Source organism: Tachypleus tridentatus, chromosome 6 (assembly GCF_004210375.1).
Source record: "Tachypleus tridentatus isolate NWPU-2018 chromosome 6, ASM421037v1, whole genome shotgun sequence".
Lineage (NCBI taxonomy): Eukaryota > Metazoa > Arthropoda > Merostomata > Xiphosura > Limulidae > Tachypleus > Tachypleus tridentatus.
Genome location: NC_134830.1, coordinates 88364028 through 88388397, shown reverse-complemented (window position 1 = coordinate 88388397; position 24370 = coordinate 88364028). Strand labels below are relative to the sequence as shown.

The following is a 24370-nucleotide window of genomic DNA, read 5'->3' as shown; positions in this document are numbered from 1 at the left end:
GTGCAACCCTTAGTAAAGCTGAAAAGATCTAAGATTATGTAACTGTATGAAAAGTGGACATGGAATGCTTTAATATTAATCCAATAATTATAACATATTTCAGACTTAAGTATATTATGTAACTTTTTTAAAATTTATTTCCAATAATAAAACTAGTGGATAAAATTGTTTAAAACTTGACAAGAACTTTCATAAGTGTGTAGTTTGAGCAAAATTTATATTTAATTTTGATGTTTTCTACAATTCCTACAAAAATTAGGTAAATTAGAACAAGTAATGTATAATTAACTAAAAAGTAAATCCTAAATGCAGTTCAATTGTCTATGAAACTAACATATGTAAGGTAAGACAAAACAACCATGTGCTAGGGACAACAATACGCTAAGAAATTGTACACCTACATAACAAAATTAACATCGTAGTAGTAGAACATAAGTTACAAGAATGATTCTGCAAAATCTGCTCTTTTTCATGGTTATAAGAATGTCATTCAATTTGTACCTGTTCCTTAGCAATATAGTTTCTACTTTGCAAGTGGGCATGGTTCATATTGAAATGGAAGAATTTATAGAATGTTTTCTACAGACTGAGGTAATATAAAAATTTAAATTATGATGTACTTAATAAAAATAATTTCATTAAAATACAATGATAATAAAGTGATTTAATCAAATTTTCAATGTAACTCAGTTACACGTACAGAGAAAGATTTAAAAATGGCACATCATTACAGGGATAAATGGCAATTGATGCATTCTTTTTTCCATACCATCTAAGTTACCTACCAAAATTGTTCATGAAAATTATACATCATACATCTTACCCCTCTGCCTCTGTATAAGGATCTAAACTTTTGTTTGGTCTTGATTCTAGTAAGACTGTGTGAGACAATTGTGTCCAGAGATTCTGTTTACATTTGTTTTATACAAACATTTTTTTTACTTTAATAAAAAAAACAAAAAAGAAAAGGTTTAGTTTCATAGTCAGGGAAAATTTATAACTCAGAGACAGAGATTAGATAATGTTTGTTATTAGCTTGTGTTTACTTTGTTTATTTGATAACAACATTCCTTTTTACTGTGTTGCGCAGAATTATTTTAAGACTAGAAAACCCAGATCAAACTCTTCTGATGCTGACGAAATAATAAGAAAAGTTTTTGTAATTGATCTCACTATTGTACTTAATTTGTTATTAATTAAAAAAAAAAAAATTAAATAAATTTTGGTTTATCTGCTTCATAATCCTCATGTTACTCTTTACATTACACAAAATTGAAATTATCATTGTTTATTATAATACTGTATTAATGTTTGTTAATCATTGATAATGCTTCATAGTCTACACTTCCCAAAAAATATTTCATTGAATATAAATCACGATTCTCAGCTAATTTCAAGCATCAATGTCCACTAGTGCATACACCTCAGTGAACATCAGTGCTGTATCACACACACAACACCAACATCTGTGAAAAGCAATCTATATATCATCACCAACTAATTGATGGCAATACAGTATTTTACTATTTGTATTTTTCACAAAGTTTGGTTTATTATATTTTGCAAAACATTTTTGTGAAATTGACTTCTTTATGAACTTGCTTCTCATCTCTCAATTCTTTGCCTTTGCCATTGTCCCCCAGTGGGGCAGCAGTAAATTTTCGGGTTTAAACTCTAAAATTAGGGGTTTGATTCCCCTTGGTGGCTTTGCTATAAGAAAAACATACCTTTGCCATCAAAATTAATAAATTACAGGGTAAGATATCTGACCATGTAAGAATATTTTTTCAGAACCAGTTTCAATTCATTAACTCTGTATAGTTTTATTAAGAAATTTGAGCATAACATCAAAATACACAAGTCCAATTTCTAATCAAGAACCACTTGCAGGTGATGAGAAAATTTACATTCGTTTTTTTCATGAAATACTAGCAAATGATACTCAAATAATCTGAAGAGTCAATAACATTATAAAATAATTCAAACTATAACATTTTAAAACTAGAGGAAATAATAGTGTCAACAAGAGGGAAAGGATGCTTGCATTGAGGTATAACACAGTGGTTCAGCCACTTCATTATAATGTTTGTGTACAAGCCCTGATAAAATTAAAGATAAAATGGTCTCAAACTTCAATAAGTTAAAAAAATGCACTTTCAGGGTATTTTGAGCTATCAAATATTGCTAATTAAGTCCCTGCATTTTAATCTGATGCTTTTTACTATGCTTAAAAGCCTTATTTCTTTGTCAACTTAGGCATTCTACAGAACTGAATTAAAACTTATGGTATTTGTAGGCCTTAAAGTTTATAACAATATTAGATGTTTTTTGTTTTCACCAAAAGTAAAACTGACAATCTAATATGTGATATAGGGGCATAACCTATATTCTTTAATAACATCATAAAGGAAAAATAAACCTGTTTGCAAATGCTTACAATTGAGCAGTTTTTTTATTTTTTAAATTGGTAGTACAATTTTACACAAATGTGCATACATGTATTACAAATGTCAATATATTTAATTTGCATTTCAAGTTAACTTTTCAATTTACCATTATTTTAATGTGAAACAGATGTCTTCTTACTAATGTTTATGTTTTTGCTAAATAAATGCAATATTTTAATTACTTGTATTGTTATGTAATAAATGCATGCATAAAATGTCAAAGGCACAAAAATACATACACAAGTGATAACAAAATATACGTAATTGTTTTGTGTCTGAAATACTAGAAAAAAGAAACAATTTGTGTACATATTCTTATTATAACTGTAATAAATTTTTGTGACAATAAAATTAAGCATTTGCCATCACAGGATAATCAGCTAGTTACTAATAAAAGAGATTATAAGACTGTGAAGTATTACTTTACTTTGGTTGTTTAATAATTTGTTCAAATTTTTTGTCTATTTTCAATTATAATTTCCTCAAAATATTTTTCACAGATTATAAAATATTTTGATCATAAAAAACTATGTTACTTAATAAAGTACTGACAAGTTACAAAGACATTTGTAAGTTCACAAAAAAAAGAGAAAGAATATGAAGCTATCAGCTTTGCTACTCTAAGTTAAACATTCATGAATCCAAAAATAATTAAATTTTAAATTTTTGTTTTGTTTCTTATGGTTAATATACTCAAGGTTTTTAACATTCTTTGTTTGAACCTACTCAATAAAGTCATCATACTTCATATAACCTGACAGGTTGAACAGCTGAATTTCACAAGTAACCTAATTTGTTTGTGAACTAAATCTTTACTAAAGATTATTTAATAAATTTCTTATAATTACCATGTAATACTGTCTACCAACCTGCAAATTCTGGAGCCATGTCAAGAGCTATTGGGCCATCACCTCCTGAAGAAAACCCATAGAATGCCATGCTAAACACAAATAAGTAAACAGCTACTGTTCCATCACATCCAACAAAAGGTACTAGAATCAGACAAAATGCAGGTCCCAGCATTGCTGAGAAAGAATAATAATGCTCTTTGAACTAGACTTATGTTTTTGAAAACAAACAAAAAAGTCCTAAAAGCCTAAAAAAAATTCTACAGTACATCAAAAAACTACAATGATATGACATAACAAATAAAAGTGACCAGAACGCTTAAGAGACAGGAAAATAATTTTTTTTATTAAGCTTTTCTTTAAGATATAAAAGAAAAATAATAACAAAAGTAACAACAAAGAATTTCCCACTTACTTTATAGTTTTAGGGTAGCTTCTGATCACGGTTTCATAAACAAATGAAAAGGTAATAATACTAATAAATATGTAATAAGTTTAAAATAATTATGTTTAAATTATTATTGCACTCATTACACATTTTACTACTAAAGATTATAAGGTGTGGCAAATTTCAAACTGAACTGATACCGTTAGGTTGATATTAACTTGTTCCTCCCTAAAATGTGGAAGTTACTTAATAAAATGTGAAATGTAAACATAAAATAATGAAAAAGTAAAAGAAAATAATTCAGTTACACCTACTTAAAAATATACTTAACAAATTTTATGATTTTAAAACTTAAATACAATGGCAAACTGAACTATTTTAATATGGTAGTAAACAGGTGTTCGAAACAAATGAGGACGTATTTCTAATTACTTTTATAAATTGGCAGGATAGTAGTTTGACAATATCTCAGTCAGATTGCATGTGGAAAAGTATACTTTAGCTTGACTGGGAGAGAATTGGTTATTCCCTCAGTATGTGAATTCAATAAACAAGATAAAGTATTGATCAAATTGGTGAATCATACTTTTCCATTACATCATATCGTAAGATGAAGGACAAAACCTTGGCCTGAAAAAATGAGTTCTTATGGGGGATTCATTAGCTGCTTATCTCACACGAGAGAAAATCAGCTTAATAAGATACTATCAAAACTATTATACTTGAAGGTGATCAATAATGATTAGGATTGGAAAGTGGAATATAAAAAGTGTTGCTAAACCAAGATAGTTATGTTAGCAATAGTAATAGAGTGTATTATACAACAGTTAATTAGAATTAGAAGTTAGCAACAGTAAGCATTCTTTCTATTTAGAATGACTCAAGGTTCAGTTCTCTGTAAATAATGTATTTATATAAAAACTGGTAAGTGTAACTCATACAATATGGAAACTAGAACACACGTTTAAGTGCCAAAAAAATATAGAGGATTGAAGTTAATTAAATAGAAATGATAAAGTGTTAATACCTTCAAATGTTTTCCTAAGCTGTTGTGAGCTGCCATACATGCACATGTAGATACTACAAGTTTTCTGTTTAAAATGTCTTATAAAAGCTATAATTCAAAATGTAAAATGCAGTTCACCAGCTTTAGAGTTGCAGTGTAGAGATTAAAAATTGGCTGCAGAATAAAGACTAAGTAATAAATGTCACTATGTTATAAATATGCTTCATTAATAAATGCAACATTGTATTTAATGTCAAATTCTGATTACACAAGCCTGCAAATTTAAACTTCATAGAAGTTGTTTTGGTTTTAATAACAGGTTTTTCATACTTCATCTATTCAGAATTGGAAAATAATATTCACTTTTTTTTTACATCACATAAGGATTTTTTTTTACAAATTCAGAAGAACAAATTTTCAATCAGATCAAATTATTATTTGTTTACCACAATGAACACTTTTTATTATTGTTTATTAACCAAAATACAAACAAAATGAAGAAAAGGGAAGAACACTGATGTTAAACAAATATGCATCCTCACACATCCTGATTTTTTCATGAAACATACATGTCAGAACTATGTGTTATGGTCTTTGCATCTGAAGCATCTTTTTGCAATGACCAGCAGTAATCAACCATCACACTGATGTTCCACCTTCTTGATACCTCCTCTCCATTTTCCTAATGTCTTGATAAAACCTTTACCCTTGTTCTTCACCAACAGCACTAAGATTTTTAAGTAAACAATATGTGAGTGTAAGAAATGAACTTTCAACCCAACTCTTTCAATTTATCGACCATGTTATTGACAATATTTTCATAACTGGGTCCTTGTTGTTTCTTAAAAATTTATCAACAACATTTTTAAAAGCAAGTCATGTTTATTTTTCTACTGTCCCCACTATTTATCTAAAGTTAATTTCTTAATCAGAGGCCCAACAAAAATTCCTTCTTTAAGTTTCTCTTCTGAAAAAACTGGCAGCTGCCCACATAGATATTTGAAACAGTTGCCATCTTGGTCTCAGTCTTTTACAAACTGCTTTATCAAGTACAGTTTTATGTGGAGGTAACTCGACTTTCTTTGTCAACCAAACTTTTAGTTTAATGTTTTTAGATCCTGGTATCAGTCTGACTGTAACAAACCTGATAATCTTCTTATGAAAAGTAAGTTATAAACTCTTTCTCACAATTTATGCATCAGTAAAATGATGTCCCTGAAAAAAGTAAGTGCTTATCCCAAAGTCTGGACCAAAAAATCTCTGAAGAATCCTTTGGAAGGCTCAAATCTCTCACCAAATCATTAAATTTACCCTCTGTGAAAAGTTGTGGTTCTGAGACTAAAAACAATCCTCATCATAATTTATACTGAGATCATATTCTGATGAAACTGTGTCAAGTTTCTGGTGGAGTAGGTGCAGCCCTTATAGAAGACTAAAAGTTCAATTAAGAAATTTCATTTTTATTTTTATTTCATTGTTGTAACCTTGCACATTACATGAGTAAAAAAAGCAGTCATTTCTGTGATTTCTAGTCCCATGCCAGACCATTGGAATTCCAAAGTGCAGACTTTTTCTTACCTTTAGTTCATTGTCTCAACTCCTCAACACAAACAGTGCAAACTTTGTGCAGAGCTAATCATTTGTGTTGCTCCTCAAATGTTATTTAAAAATAAGCATAACATGTTTTTTTGACAAATTCTGTAGTGTTTTGCCTTTGTTTCTTTACAAAAAATTTATCACAAATATAACAGAATATGTCTGAGTCACATAACAACCTCTAGTTGCCACAGTGATGAATAAATAATATTAAAGAAAAACAAAAAAACATCAAAGTGTATCCACAAATAAATACTATCCAGAAATGGCACATCATGTTACCTGTTAATTATTTATACATTAGTGTTGTGCTTCTTATGGATTTTAAAATGATTGAAAAAACTCTCATGTCATGATTGATCTAGAAAAATCTACAGTTAGTGGTTGTCAGTATTTTAAGCATAACAAAATATGACTCAATTTCAATGAAAATAATTTTACTTATGTAAAATTATATATGTTTTGTGAAAAATATGTATGAAATGGAGAAAAATGGGTATCATTTTCAGATTTACCATATAGGAATTATTGTCAAACATTTAAAAATTTCAAGACAATAAAACCACTGCAGTCCTAAGTTATTAGTTTAATACGACATCAGAAGTTAAATATATTTCAAGCTGAATTTGATTTGAAAAATATATATATATTCCAAATGTCCACATTTCATCAAACATTAGCTTTTACCAATTAGAAAAAAAATTCTAATAACTCACTGATTTATGATGAATGTTAGACATTTCCATTTATCAACAATGTCTCAACAATGCATTATTTAAAACAAAAGGATTATCAAGTTTAATCAAAACATCTTGACACAGTTATGAATCAATCTTATTTGTGGTTAAAAATATGCAGCACTGATTATAGAATAAACTTACAAATTGACTCAAATATTTTCCTTATAGTTGTTGTTCTGAAGTATCCCTTGACTCTAAGATAATCTGACACAACTCCACTACCAGTCATAGTTAATGTTTCTGCTATATACAGCAAGGCATTTTTGTAACCATTCTGTTTAAAAGATGAAATTTCTGTGAACAAAACTAAAATCTAGTCATTTATATTAAAAATTAAAACCTATTTCATGATTTATATATGTACAGTTCTGATATGAAAAGAAACAAAAAAAAAAAAACGAATTAAAACAAAAAACAACAACACATATTTCAATAAAATAAGGTAAAAAATATACTGAGGCCCAGTTTTATAGCTACTGTCTGCTTATGGCAGTAAAATTATCAACAACCATAAAAAACCCTAGTTCATATGAATAAGGCATAATTTATGAAATAGAACATCTCAAAAACAAATAAGTAGAAACTTGAAACTGAAATTAATTGGTAATCAAGCACAATAAAAAAATTGTGTTTGGTCACATGAAGAAACGTAAAACAACCGTCTATATATGAGAATTGTGCTGCAAGGGTAGAGTGCTAGTATAGAGAGCATAATGGGATTGGTGGAGGGTGGTCACATGATCAGCATGTTGCTGCAGTGATAAAAAATGTAGGGGTATTAAATATTGGTGCACTTTTAAAAAGTTTATTAATGCCTAGTAGGCAAATGAAGTTCGAATTACATATGGAAGAGTGGAGGTAGTACCATTTTGTAACATACTAATGACAGCTTCTGAATATTTTTCACCTATCTCTTAACAACTGAAAATACACTACTGAATACTTGCCATTGTTTTAATATTGTTCTTGTATTATTTTTTTGTCATATTTGTATTGATGTTGAGTCTATCTTCTAGACAATCCTAGATTTAAATCAGAGAGGTCAATACACTCTATATTCTGGTATTTTATGAACCTCTAGTTAGCTGCAGGAAAACTGCTTTATCCGAAATACCATACAAGGTAACCTTATATCAGCTATTATTTAAACTGGGTCACAAATCTCAAGAGTTCAAATGAAATACCTAAGGAATGGGGGATCACAGATATATTTTTCCATTTTTAGAATAAAAATAAACTCCCTAAATCTCTCACGAAACAAAACCTGTTATTATGATAATCTAGTAATTATTATGACTACAGTATTGCACACAATAATAAAATGCAAGCTCTATTTAAGCCACTTGCTTCCTGTTACTTGTGTGACTTACAGTTTTGAAAAATGTACACAAACACCAAAAATGATGTTCACTTGAAAATAAGCCACTTTCATACTTGGCAAACATAACAAATGGAAGAGTTTCCCTTGTCAAAACTTGCTCTTAGTTACATTAACTAGCTGTTAGTTACATTTGTTTCAAACTTTTAATAAATGTTTAGTATCTGATTTTACAAAAACAAATACACCATAAGTGGAAGGAAAGAAAGAAGTGAATGTAAAATTTATCAGTCCATTATTTTTTTTTAAAATAGGGAATGAAAACAAAAGCTTGGGAACCATTTTATTAAATAGACAAAAAATGGTGGAAAGAACAGTGTTGAAGAGTGAAAAACTTTGTAATTGGAAAATAGTTTACCAGATTAGTCCTAAATATTCATAACAAACAAATCAAATAATTCAAATTTATTTACTATATGCTTGTAAAAATTACATCTATACCAATTAACTTAAAATTTTGTAGGACATGTATGAAGGAATGGTTATGATGCTATGTTCGAAAGTTAAAACAAACAAATTTGATGACAAAGAATTTACTTTGAGACCATAAAGTTTGAAGATGGCATGAATGGGTATTAAACAAAAAAAAACATTAACCTTGTAATAAAATTTTCTTCATTACTCATTCAAGCCATCTTCAAATTATAATGCAATGATAGTAAAGACAGGACTCCCAGTGTCCTATAAAACAATAATACCTGCAAGTTGTCTAATATACTTGATATGATAAAACCTCCATAAAATGTAATGTACTGAGTAGCTCAAATAGCTAAGTTTAAGTATCACATCACTATCAACCCAAACACATTAAACTGCAACATAAACATTTCTACAAGAGTATTAAAAAATTATGAATTTTAAAACTGAAAACAAAAAAGCAAGGATCCTGTTATAAAAGTAATGAAATAAAAATTAAATCACAGTCACAAAGTTATAAAATTGAATTCCTACTTTAACCTCCAAATAATAGTTTTTTAATATTCTTGTTTGCTTACTTTTTATGTTATATCTTTAGAAACTGTGGAGTATATATCCATCAATATGTAAAACCATCTAAGGGCTGAAAAGATATTTACATATGTGCATGATATTCTAACCATTTATGTCTAATTTTTATTGGAATATCAAAATTAGTGATAAACTTGTAGTGATAGTCCAAGCAATCTAGGCACTAGCCCTATTAATGTGATTGGGTAGGTGCATAACAGACAAAAAAGTTGCTGTTTTAAATATTTTTAAACTATTATACTAAAAATGTTAGTGACCTATTAGAATATATGTGGATAATATATCGTAACCAACACTTTGATTGGTCAGATTTTAGCTTAAAACATTTGACAGGGTGGTTTTTTTGGTACATGAATTATTTAGAATACTTGTTAATCCCTACTTTTAAGTACTACTGTACTTGTATTTTTATTCCCTAGTATTTCATTAAATATAACTTTTTTTATAAGACTTTTCAGGGCTAAGTATAGGTGATAACAGAACAAACATAACAAAGAAGCACATGTGCTCTGATATGGTGGAACATCCCTTTACACACCTAGAAATGTACATTCTTAATAGCAACTGAAGTTCTGTGTTACACTTCAATATTAAGAAGTGGTTCATTCATGTTAGAGTAATCAGACCATACAATCCATAAAATATTTTACATCAAAGGGGAACTTCCTTCCCAAGTAATTTGCTTTGTTTGCTCACACAAGATTTCAAGTAATCACCAAGACAATATGTTTAATATAGTTCAGTTCCTTCAATTTGTGCAACATTTTAAATTAGTTGCACATGAAAACTACAAACACATGGATAGAGTAGCCAAAATATTTTAGTTCTATGACATCCTTTCAAAGAACAGTCATTCTGTGGAGACGATACAAGACTAGCCAATCACACCACTCACCAAAAAGATTTTTGTAATTGGTAAGAGGTGTGGGATGATATATTTGAGTAAAATCAAATAAAACATAATTAATAATCAATGGTTTTAACTAAAACTGTTACAACAACACAATAAGATAATTTGTTAGAGTAAGTGGATACCAATTGTAAACTTTACAATCTCAAATAAGGAATTGGTAAATGGCTTTCCCACTTGAAATAAAAACAAAATTAAGGAAAATGTATTTATGCCACTTCATAAGTGGTTATAAGTCACTACAAAGTGATTTTGATATATATATATATATAACTTAACAATTACCTGAGACAATAATTTGTTGTATCAACTTGAAAAACTAAATGCGAGGTCTTAAATAAATTCAAATTAATTAATTCTTGAGTCTTAATTTTGCATAAGTGTTAATGTATGGACTTCTTGGAATGCAGTCTACTCAAACACACAGTATAAAAACCTGCATACTTTCCTACACTTTTGATTTCCTTGGTGCCAGTACCCATATGAAATGGAAGGAACCCAACCATTCAAGTGAAATAACAGTTTGTGTAAATGAATTTTTTGTTTCAAACTATGCTTGTTTTCCTTCACTTTCCACATTCAATCTTTTCTTCACTTAATAGACTTAAATCTGTATTTTGTGACAATTTTTAATTTTCCTGGTGTAGATCAGTTTACCTAAATATCACACATTGAGTTGAAAAGAAACATTTTGGTGCCGTGATCAGGATTTGAATCTGGATTATTATTAAGAAGTTTATTTTGACAATAAACATGTTTCTTTTTTTTTCTGTTGACTTTGTGACAGAGTAACATTTTAAAATTGTACAATCATAGAAGGTAACTTTCTAGAGCAAAATAAAACTTACATTAGAGATGACATAGCTGCAATGGTAATACCAGTTAGAGAACATGGAAAGATCTAGGAAAGGCCTTCTAGACCATTGGATTGAAGGATGTTTCACTGGATAATTCCAAGCACTATGCAAAGTTACTAAACTGAGAAGAAAAGCAAACCACACATGCTGGACAAAATTCTATTCATTTTATTGCAGAGAAGGTGCCACTTCATTATGACATTTGGGTGTCCTCAACTTCAGCAAGACACACTGATGCTATTCCTAAAACCATATCTGACAGCTGAGGACAATTTGATGTGATGTCATAGTGTGGTATCACACACTGCCTTATGACAATGTTTTGCATGCAAAGTGCCTAGTTATCTCACTATGATCCTATGGATATACATTTCTCCTGACCTTGAAGACCATGTACAGTGGCTAAGGCCACTGTGAGATGTCACAACAAAGTGGGAAATCACTTTCTGTGTAGAAACAATTGTACTATTATCATGTGAAGAGTAAACTGAATAAAAACCTGGCCTGAAGATGCAGTATTTATCAGGATGTGCAAATCTTTAAACACCAAGATAACTCTTTATATTAATTTTGTTTTCACTTCAGCAACCATAACAAAAGTCATCAGTCACTACTTTTAACCAAATTTTCATCATAGTAATTGAAATATTTCAAAATTTCTAGTTAAAAGACAATCATACACAGAAAGAAATAAGGAAATCAAATCTGGGAAAGGAGTGTATTGATACCCAATAAGTCCAAGCAATAATAAACCAAGTGAAAAGGGAAAGTGCAGAAGAACTGGAACAGGCTATGATGGAAAAGACAAATAAGAATTGCCTAAAACATTCTCTGGTATAATAGAAGGATCAGGCAAAGTTAAGAGTACTGTTCACAAGAGAATTCACCCCCCAATTTTGGGAATCATGAAAATGAAATTCAGAATGATTGTAAGCGAGAATATAAGAATCAGACAGAAGAGGAGGATGAGGCATGAGGTTGCAGGAACACAGTTGATCAAGAAAGGAATTGCATATGATTCCATGTCAGAATAAGGAAGCACTATAAAAAAATGTTAGGTTTATGAATATTATGAGGGAATAACAAGAGTTATATCACACTGTGGAAAGAAAATGAAGGATGTTTGATGGTTATCTTCAACAAGGGAAAAGTTCCAAAAACGTAATCAGAAGGAAGAAACAAGCAATCAACTTCATTCTCCTTACTGAAGGAATGGCTGAAGCATAAACTGGAGCTGAAGATCAAGGTTATGTAAGGATTATGTTTTACATGTGCTTCTTACACAAGTAAAAAAGTAGAATAGATGTTGAACATCCTTGCACTGTATAATATTTTCAAATACCACAAAACTGCCAACTTTAACACTCTTCTTGGCCTACAAAAATATTTCTTGAAAAAAACCTTTAATTACTGAAATACAATTTAACTTGTGAGTAATGAAAATGATAAATTATGAGAAGCTAACCCCATTTCAAAGCATTACCAATTTACATGTATATATGGAACTATTGTTTTTGCTAGTTAATTATTTGTCTGTTTTTTTGTTTTAGAGCAAAGCTGCATTGGAATAACTGCTATATCCACATGGAAACTTGAGCCCCAGATTTTAGCATTGCAAGTCTATAAATGTACCACTGTGCCAAAGGAAGACTGCTAGTTAATAATATTACAATTACGCATTTCAACGTCCTACAAGAATATAATTTACAATACAGATTACAGGAGTGACAAAGGTTATTATTACTTAGTATATCAAAGCACCAAATATCAGATATAAAAACAATATTCTCGTATCTCAACCTTGCTTACTCAATAATGTACACATAGAATTTGAACTATATATACTTTTCTGAGTTACAAATAATACTGTGTATAATATCATACAAATCTAAAAACTACCATTTTTAAGCTTCAAAATATAGGTGTATGCTTGGGTATGTTATTAGCATGTAGCACTAGTTTTTCATCTAAGAAACAGTGAGTTCTATGAGTATGAAAAAATTCAGACACATGGAACACTTCTTAGTACAAATAAGTACAGTCAACACTTCTGTAGTTTTTTTTTAATTTAAAAAATTACCTTTGAGGAAATTTTTAAAAAGTGGAAATGCTGAAAGAAACAACAACAACAAAAAACACATCATGTTACAACCATATTTCAAATTTAAAAATGAAATTACTTCCTTTATCACTTACTTGTTTTATAGGAAATTGCAACACATTGCTCAGATACAAAGGCAATTCTGTAAGCAACATAGAAAAACCCCAATTACCACAAAACTTTGTGAAACACAAGGCCCAAAGAGGAACAGAAGTAAGAATTCTATGCCATGGTACCTTAGTGAGCTATGTAAAGAAAGGAAAAAAAAAAGTTCAGTAGGAATACTAACTTTTATGAAGTTATTTTCCTAAAAATTTTAAATTCACGAGTCCTTCACCACTGCAGCCAATTTAAAACACAGTTGTACTTTGATAAGAAGCATACTCTTATTGCCTTTATAAAGTACAACCTGACACTATGGATTATTCTTCCTCCACTAACAGTTTTGTTCAGTCTGGTCATGATTTTAAATTTCTTCACAATGAGTTCAAGTATTTTCCAAAACATCTGAAACCATGGTGAATGTTACAAGTGATTCTGAAAGTAAAGTACAACACTTAGCAAGATTTAGTAAATCTTAAAAGCTCCTTGTACAAAAAGGAATTTCTAATTACTAATTTTTTTACTAAAACCTTCTCTATAACTACAAGGTGTCAAAGTGTTGACTGCTCTGAGTGTAAAGTGATTTTCATATTAAGATTAAAAATATTTCTCTCCATACAAAAATTTTAAAATTTCATTTGATTCCCACATTACCCCCCTGAAGAAGAAAGGTCCACCTTTCAAAAATGCTCAGGTTTCTATTTCAGTTTCATCATGACTTCTTGGACCTACATGTTTTTGGCACATCATGAAAATTTCATGTGTAATCTCTCAAACTTCCTAAATAAATATCAAAGGGTTTTTTCCCAGAAACTTTACAATTTTTCTGTTATTTTATATACTATAACTCTAAAGCCACTTACATAATGTTGAAACTTGACTGATTAACTATGTTTTGATGCCAAGCTTGTTTATATACAGTGATAATATAGAAGTTTAACTAAGAAATAGTTCTAGGTTATCTTTTTCTTCTTTTGGAAAAAATTGTAATATTTTACGGGAAAACACAGTTGTTTATCCGTAAAAGCTAAAAGCTTGTAACAGTATACATCTACTTGCATTTTATTGTTTACTAACTTTTTAACTGTGCCTAACTAATAATTTTGTCACACAAATTGCATACCAATCAACAGATATGTAGTTCATGTTACTCAACTGAATTAGAAAATATACAAGCTACTGATGAGCATACCTTGTGAAAAATTATCAAATATTTTACCTACTCTAACCAGTAGTTACTTTTAAACAAGAAATGCAGTACTTACCCAAATTTTTATCATTGCTGTCAACTGTCGATAAAACTTGATCCTACTTTTTTTTCTTTTATATAGTAATTGTACTACCAAACAAAATGTTTTATTTAATGAAGTATTGCACCTAAAAACATATGATAATAACATGTAAAAACCAGACAATGTCCTATAACTATCATTGTTTTTCTGGCTATATTTTCTTTCTTCACAAAATATGAGTAAATAAATAACCCAACTGGCTATTAAATTATTAGTAATTGTAACATGTTTTTAACAGTAAAATAATAAACAGTGGTGTTACTTTAGCATTACTATACAGAATTGTGTACACAGCAAATTTTTAAAATAATATGAATACTACTGTGCATGACAAAATGCTTTTATGAGTCAACGTTTCATTTCTAACACACAATGACACTTGTAATTTTGAGACAAAAATTTGTTTTTTTTCTTATAAAAAACACAGAATGAAGGCAAATTTAGACCAAATCTTATACAAACATTTTCAATTTGAGGGAAAACAACAAAGAATAAATAGTTTTACAATAAGCAACATTTATATAAACTATATTCAAAAAGTCCAGTAAAGTTTTTAGGGCAGTATTTTTCATTAGTAGTAAATTATAAAATGACAAATAACAAAAATTATGCAATTTTTACACCTGCCAAATTTGATATCTTAACCTTAAAAAGCAAACTTCATTACAATTAAAGATCTTCAAATATTCTACATCCACATACAATCAAATTTAAATTATAAAACAGAAAACAACATTTGCAATGAATTAAGTCAAATCTGTGTCACTTGCAGTGAAGTTCTAACTACATTTTATGATTTTTGTAGACTTACTCATTCCATTGGAATAACAGGTCACATTCTACTGTAATACTATATGTAAATGTGTTAGTTAAAAATATATGATTCTGAAACATAAATTAGTAGGAACAGTGTTTACACATTCTTCAAATCCTACAAGAACATTACTTCACTATAATGAGTAAAAAAAAAAAAAATTAATACCACCATACATATAAAATAAATTACTATCACTAAAAGAAGCCTAAGTCCTTTCTTTCCTTTTTCTTTAGCATTACTCACTGAAAAGCATGGAATTCCCTGAACTTAGTGTTATTCATTGGCAAACAGTGAACTGAATGACAGACTGGGCTTCAGATTTAGTTTTTCCTTTTTCAGAGAAATGTATCTATAAATCTAAAATTTCTAATAGGTAAAGATTAGTATAATTTTATCTATACATACCTTTAGGTAATTTGTAATACACTGACGATTTGATTGGATATATAATATTTCTCTACGTAGTATTGTTGGATGTTCTTCAGGCCAGTCATGAATTAAAAGAATCCAGAAAATGAACCAAAGAATGCCAAATGAACCTTTGAAACATTTATAGAAATATTTCAGTAAATATTATAAAGAAACATACTGATTCTCTCATTATCTTTTTTCTTGAGTAGTTTCTGTTTAAAACAATGAATAAAATGCTACAAGTGAGAAAAACAGCCCAATTATAATATCTGTCATTTTTTTAAACTATAAAATTCAGCTATTCAATCAGTCTTGTTAATAAAAATTTACTAATTCATTAAAAGTGCCATAAGTCAGGTGAGTAACTTATGAGGATTTAATTTGATCTACTGTTTCCATCATATAGTTTACACATCTAGAATAAGTGAATAAAATATTAATGAATATATGTTTGTCTACAGTATCGAACATTTACCATATGTAGGAACAATTAACAGATTCTAATTTTCCCATATTACCAATGTCAAAACAGAATTAAACATGAGGATATTTACTCAATTCAATCATACAATTCCAGTTAGTGAAATTCAGTTCATCAATAAAATTATACCATCTCTATGCCCCTGAAACACATTTACTAAATAATGGTACAAAATCCTACCAAAAAATATTATCCTACAGAAACTCTTGTATCAATCCTAAAAATAAATGAAGTTTGTTAACATACATAATAGCATCACATCACCACAAACAACAAAAACCATAATTATCTTTTGTATGAAATAAGAGACTTGATTACTGCTTTATTTTATTTTATCCAACTTAATTAAGAGAATTCAGGTTGCTTAGCATGTATTCAGTACTAAAAAGCAAGCCAGGTTTGAATCCGAAGCAATCCTACAAAACCTTCCTCACACTTAATGGACTATTGTTGCATTATAAGAATGATAATCAAATTTCAATACTTAGGATAAAGCAAAGTAAAGGGTTGTTAGTGAGTGCCTTCCTTCTGCTTAGTATTATTAAATTAGGAACAGCATCAGATAGGCAAAGATGGTCTTTGCCATAAAAAGAAAACAAAGTAGCAAGAATTATGAATCTTTAATCATTTTATTTTTTTGTTGGAAGAACAAAAATTCATTCTTCAAAAACTACAAAGAAACAGTACTTCCTCAACTTTGTAGAAGAGACAACATTATACTAAAATGACAGCTTATGATAAAATACTGTAAACAGGAGTCATCCTGTTAAAATTATATTTAGAAAGCCTGCCCTTTAAAAGCTTTTTAAAAAGAAACTGATAGTGTTCAAGAAAAAAAAATATCCCACATAAAAAGATTTATAACTATAACATTAGGTGCACTTTACTTTGAATAAATATTAAACACCTTTTGTAGACAAAAACAAATGATTTTAATTAAGTTATATTAGTAAAGATTTGTATATGAATGTATGAAGTCACAGGCTGACTCAGACTCTCACTAGTCTCAGTACAAGGTGATTTTAATAATAAAAATAATATTTTCTTTGATTTTACAGTTTTTATATTTCATTTGCATGACCTCTAGAATATCCTAAATGAATATCAAAGGTTTATTTCAGTAAAACATTATATTTTGTTATATTTTCTCTACCTTTATGCCATTTATGCTCAATCCATTTTACTAAACTTTATAACCATCACAAACAAGTATTAAAAACAGTTTAAGTCTGGTTTTATTTAATTTCATTGACTTCACACTCTATGAATCAAGTTAATTATTAAACATATATAACAAAGATGTAGCAAATAAGAATGATGTTACTTAATATAACCAATTTATAAAAATATTTCACTATGAAAAAAGTGTATTATCAAACAAACATACATAGAATAACTTGATACCAATATAAAACAATATAAATAAAATTCAAGTAGAAGATATTTAATGAAAATATGTAAAGTACTTCCAACTTTTCCAAAATTTAGTATTTTGAAATAACCCTTTACTATGCCAGAAACACCAAGAAACCTTCAGCTTATTTTCACAGAAATAAGTGTAAAATAACTGAGTTTGAGAAAGCCACAAGACAAAACCCTCTGAAATTAAAACACACAGAGATATACAAATTAAATTGAACTACAGTTTTGATTTTATAGTGAAATATTAAACAGGTGTCAAAAGAATATATTATTCTTGGAACAATAGATTAAGAGTGAAGTTTACAATGCACAGACTAAGGTAAAGGTAATATTTCCTTCATGTTGAACATATGAATGTGTAGAGGTTCTATACAACATTTTTAGAATGTACTCGCAGCCTAAAACATTTTATTTCTACTGAGCAGTATTCTAGTAATGTATTCACCATAAAACAATGTTCTACAACTAAATACAAACAGAATAGTGATTCACTGAGTGTAATATAGACATGTACAATGTTGTACCCTATACTGACAGATTTTAGGGACTGTACAATATATTTAAGTATACAGAACAGGTAAGTCTTTGTCATATTGCAACTAACACATACACATGTAGTACTGTGTCGTAACAGCAAACAGAGTAAGCACATTTGATATCCCTGGATGCTACTCACTACATACTACAAAATAAAGAAGATGTAGCTCACATTTAAAAATATTTTCTTGATTGCTGCACCAAACAGTATAATATTCTATACAAATTACCATGTTGTGACACATAAAAAAAATAAAAAAATGATATACAACTTGGCTTAACTCCCTATTTTTGATACATATTAATAAACTACGTACATCTTGACAGAGAGAAACAAGAAATAAAGTTATTGTTTTATTATACATAAAACAATTAATGCATGTATATGTCTACACATATGTCTGGATTGTCATGACAGACATCACAAAGAGTACTTTGAGACTTTTTTATTGTTCTTTAACTACATGTGTGAATGCTGCTTACTATATGGCATAAAAGCAAAGTCACTTCACAGAAAAACTCTGTGAACTTACCAAAAAGGTAGAAAACTGTGGGCCATCCTTCACCAAACTCACAATTACACAACACAGCAGCAACAGGCAAGGTAACAACAGTACCCAAGTTAGCACCTGTGCCAACCAAGCTGATAACTGTGCTACGTTCTTGTAATGGAATCCAACGGGCAAACATGACATTTAATGCTGGGTATGTAATCCCCTATATATACACACATATAAAAAAAAATATCAAATTCTTTGTTAAAAAACTTCTACAAAATTTATCATTTACTAATATTATGAATTATAATTTAAAATATGTGTAGTATGTAATATAGTGTCAGTCTCAAAATTTCTCATTTTCAAATTGCTAATGATATATATTACACATGTATTTTGTGATACTACAGTATGCAAGTTAAGATTTTGATTAATTTTCAAAATTTTATAAATGTATAAAACTTTACTTTTTGTTTAAATGAATGAAATCCTTTTGTACTGTTCCATAAATGCAAATACTATTTGAAAGAGCAATTTCATTACAATTACAAAGTACTTAGTTATCCATGTAATAGCTTTGTGTCAGCATTATTTTTGTAAATTTTACAACTTTTTAACAGATTTCATTGAAACAGTATAACTAAGAATGATTAATACTTAACTATAAATTAATCTGACATAAAACCTTTATGCAATTTAAGTTTTTAAAACACAAATATATTTGGGTATGTGCACAAAATAAAGTAATACACAATTTAATATACACAGATAGCACAGCAATCATAACAATCATTTACATGAGGTCAAAACAGTAAGAAATTCTCAATTACTGGAATATTTATATTGTTTATTTTCCTACTAATTTTTCTCAAATTGAAGGGAAATTTGTATATATATGCTTGTATATTTAAGTACTTTTCAATGATCTTAACAAAATAATGCAAATTTCATAGATTTCTATTGCATGTTCATGTATGATAGAAAAACTTAAAATCAAAGAATGTTTGTCATACATTCACAAGTACACTCCCTATTTACTTTCAGTCTGCATAACAGTCAGAGATGCATATGTCATGAGTAAATTAAACTACATGTAAAGTTAACTGTTTTTATGGTTTAGACCATCTAAATAGGTGACAATATTAAAAAGACAATTTGTTTCAGTTTAAATGTGAAGATTCACAGAGGTTGTTTGTGCTATGCCACTACAGGGATTATTTAACAAGCCACTAGGCACACTATATAGATCATCTTTTGAAAGTTAAAAATACTACACACTGAATATCATCTGTCCACCACGTAAGTTTTTGAAAATGTTTAGGAAAAGCTCACAGATAAATCATAAGAGGATAGGTTATTTACCCTTTTGGCACACAGAAAGTTAACATATCTGAGAGAATTTATCACAGAGTCAACAACAACAACAAAAAAAGCTACTCTATTTCATATTTCACAAAAAGGGTTTATTACATAAAGCATGAAATAAAAGTCTATATGTATGTGTAGAAAAGGATTAAATTTGATAAAACTAAACCAATTATAGTAACAGAAACAGAACCATTTTAATATTCCAAAAAACCATGATTATGCCTTTCCTGCCATATTTTGAACCATACCTCTCCAATACCCTCCAAAATTCTGAGGATTATAAAAGCTACAACACTCCAACGGGCTACTACAGGTGTCAGTATTGTAAGAAGAGATGTCCAAAGAATACCACTCCCAAATAACCACTTAGCACTGTATTGTTCAGCAAGTCTTCCACCAGGAACTTGCGTAAGGATGTAACCATAGAAGAAAGCTGCAAGAATGATACCTTGAAGATTTTCATCCCAGGCAAATTCTCCATCCTTCAAAGCAAAATTATTAAACAAACACCATAATATGTTTCTATGCATAAATATTTAGAAAAGCAAGCACCAAATCAATAAACTGCAATTTTTTTTTATTTCACTGACATTAGCTTTTAAACTTGAGCTGAACACTGTAAATACTATTTAATTCTTTGAAGAACATTTGTACTATTAACAAAAGAAGAAAAAAAAGAAATAATGTATTATTTTTTATAGTCCTTCTGACAAAAAATGAAACAAAAAAGTATGACTTTTTAAAGATATAAAGATGTGTATGTGTATGTATCCTGTTTTCAAATTTATTCATGTTACAACTTGCACTTATTTATTCATATGTTTACAGTAGTTTTACAAATGTTTAATGTAGCCATGAATGAAAGGAATGTGACAAAAGGGTTACAAAACTGTTTTGCAATTATTTTGAACTATGAAGTTACAGGATGATTTTATAGGTTCAATATACATTTCATATCTTGATTAAAGAGAAAATGTTGAAAATGAACTGAAAATGTGTTTTGTGTCAGTGAGCAAAGGGTGTTAACAAATAAAAATTATTCTATTTGGAAGAACATTCTTTGTGGATCAGTATAATCTGAATGTAGCTTAAATTGTTGGACAACACTTACAGTCAAAATATTTCCTTTAGTAAGAAGTACTTGGTAAGAATTTGAAAGTGTATTTGAATATATAAGGTCTCAAATTCATAAAAAGTCAGTATGTGATGAATTCAAAACTTCATTTACATGAAACGTATTACAATAACTTCTTTTAGGTAGTCATATGTAAATAAATGGTTAAACTTACTGTCTGTCATCACTGTTGTTCAAACCTGACTAGCTAAAACAAAATTAGTAAGAAAGCTTTTCAAATTATACTAATTTTTGGATGATTTATTCTAGTAAATGCAGTATTTGTGTCCTAAAATGCATATTTCGAAGCTAAATAAATTATTTCTTGAATACAAAAAAAATTTATGCTCAATGCAGTTTTCCAAAAACATCTACTTGAGATCATAGTTTTTATGTATATATTTTTATATTTTTTTTTGTAGAAAAGTAACTAAAATATAAAAGCATACTAAATTATTAGGTAATAAAACTTTAATATAATTCATGAACTGAATTTCAACTTGTTAATTCTAAGTTCTACTGGGAACATCTAAATGGGATGCTGTTGTAATTTACTGCGCTTTCACATAATAGTAGGTCCAAAAGTGAAGAAGTAAAACCATTAAATTAAAAAAAAAGCAATTTTGAAAGTATTAAAAGATAAGGCTGTTAAGATAAATCACTGTAACTATATGTTACAATTTACAGTCATTATAGAAAAAATGGTATTTGTTTTATTGATATTTATGAACTTTCCATTTTACCAAAAATTTTTATTTCACCAGTTATATTAGGATAGAGAAATTAATAGATAAAATATAAAGCTTTACACAAAAAACTTTTAACATCCACTTGGATTTTAGTGGTTATGTAAATGAAATATTAAAAATGCAGGGTAAAAGAAGTATTTTTTACTCAGACTGACTCAGAGGCTTTATAAATTCCCAGAGAGATCTTTACTAAAAATACATTTAAAAAAATTATTTTGCACATAAGAGCAAAACAAATACTTTCTGCATTTCATAAATTTTATATACAGTCATGTGAAAAAGTTAGGGCACCCTATGAAAGCCTGTGTATTTGTGTACCATTTTTGGATGTATAGATATTTAATCTCAATTTCAACAATAATGAACGATTATAGGAATATAACTAAACAATTAAAACTGAAGAAAATACTTCAAGATCCTCTGTAAATGTCATGCTACAAAAATGCATATTCAAACTGAGGAAAAAATTAGGAAACCCTACCTCCTAATAGCTAGTGTTACCCACTTTGGCTGAAATAACTGCAGTGAGACATTTCTTGTAGCCATCTACCAGTCTCTGACATCGGTCAGAAGAAAGTTTTTCCCACTCCTCAATACAGAATTCTTTCTGCTGCACTTTCACATCAACAGTAGCCAGAGCCTGCTGTAGGTTCCGTGATGACATGTTAGGATGTTTGGAGACCTCGTTTAGCATCTTGCAGTTTGCTCTCGGGGTGAACTTGCTTGGATGACCAGACCTGGGCATGTTGGCAGTTGTTTTGAAAGCCCTCCACTTGTTGACTATTTTCCGGACAGTGGAATGGCTGATTTCAAAATCTTTTGGGATCTTTTTAAATTCCTTACCAGACTCATAAGCTGCTACAATTTTCTTTCTGAAGGTCTCAAACAGCTCTTTTGCTCTCACCATGGTGCTAACTCTCACTTCAACAGTCAGTAGCACACCAAACTAAATGTCTGAGGTTTAAATAGGGCAAGCCTCATTCAAAATGCTGAGTAACAATCTTCTAATCATGTGCACCTGGTGCAATACACCTGTGTGTGAGTTGAGCCATTTTAAGTGGGAAAAAATGTGGCAGTGTCCTAACTTTTTCCTAAATTAGAATATGCATTTTTGTAGAATTACATTTACAGAAGATCTTGAAAAGTCTTTTCTTCAAATTTAATTGTTTAGTTATATTCCTATAATCTCTCAGTATTGTTAAAATTGAGATGAAATATCTATATATCCAAAAATGTTACAAAAATACACAGGCTTTCATAGGGTGTCCTAACTTTTTCACATGACTGTATATATCTAGTACGCTCAGAGTTAGAGTATATGCAACTTCACAGACAGTTTCAAGGTGGATCATGTTGACCAACTTCACATGGGAAGAATATAATGGCTTGTGTAGCTATGTATTAGCAAGAAGACTATTCTGCACTGTTCTTTGTTGTTAAAACAATACAAAAACTTTCAATGTTAAACATAAAAATGTAGTGGCATAAAAATCAGTGAGGACCTAAGCTTGGTCAAGCCAATAGAAACTACCTGTAATTTACTTTTGTGGTGATAATGAATGGCAAGGTTTAAATATTTCAATTTATATTAAACTTTAACACTTCTGAACTGAGAAAACTCTTGTTGAGTCATAATTACTCCATCAACAAGAGTGGTTTTGGGTTCTGAACGTACTTAATGAATTGCATTACATGCATCACCTCACACACAGTTCTCCATTCTTCCCTCTTCAACACAAATCATTGTATAAGTACCAGCAGAACAACATGATCTAAACTTTCTTTGTTTGCAGCTACAATGTCATAAAAAATTTGTTCCAGTTGTAGAGGGTGGGTAGAAGTATGTATCTGAAATTCATTTTAATTCTAACATTGTAAACTTTTAAAAATATGGAGAGTCCTGAGTAGTCATGCATGGGTGTGGTCCTAGGAAGTGCTAAAACATTCAAGATCAGGTGCAAAGCACTGTCATGTTCTTGTTATTGGAGTATTCTTATTGGAGAAAACCATTAATTGAATAGACTGGATGTACTCCTGAGGTTAAAATACCCATCATCTGCATTAAATGCTGACAAGATCACAAAACTGGCTTGAACAGCAAACACCAAGAAAAAGAAAGAGAGTTGGGCCAGGTTTCAGCTACAAGATAACAAATGGAGAAAGGCCATGACATTTCAAAATGATAAGCAAAAAATGTGCTTAAGGAAGTGGAAAAATACTTGCTTGATATTGGTCACCTGATGACATTTTTCCTGTACACTTCCACAGGGAATTATTCTTTCATGGAGATACAGTAGAGAG

The 24370-nt window shown here is 29.4% G+C and overlaps 1 protein-coding gene across 8 annotated transcripts in view; it reads right to left on the bottom strand.

The window, feature by feature from the left end:
- Nucleotides 1–24370, bottom strand: part of LOC143252981 (sialin-like) — a 72776-nt gene that overhangs the window by 10676 nt on the left and 37730 nt on the right. For 3 of the 8 annotated variants that reach the window (XM_076505966.1, XM_076505972.1, XM_076505971.1), the window contains 6 exons: nucleotides 20455–20688; nucleotides 18875–19058; nucleotides 15896–16029; nucleotides 13375–13524; nucleotides 7167–7299; nucleotides 3317–3472 (listed from right to left, as the gene is read on the bottom strand). In XM_076505966.1, the coding sequence (XP_076362081.1) occupies nucleotides 3317–3472; nucleotides 7167–7299; nucleotides 13375–13524; nucleotides 15896–16029; nucleotides 18875–19058; nucleotides 20455–20688 (991 nt within the window). The remainder of the gene's footprint in view (nucleotides 1–3316; nucleotides 3473–7166; nucleotides 7300–13374; nucleotides 13525–15895; nucleotides 16030–18874; nucleotides 19059–20454; nucleotides 20689–24370) is intronic. The other 5 variants (XM_076505969.1, XM_076505974.1, XM_076505967.1 and 2 more) reach the window with 4 other exon arrangements.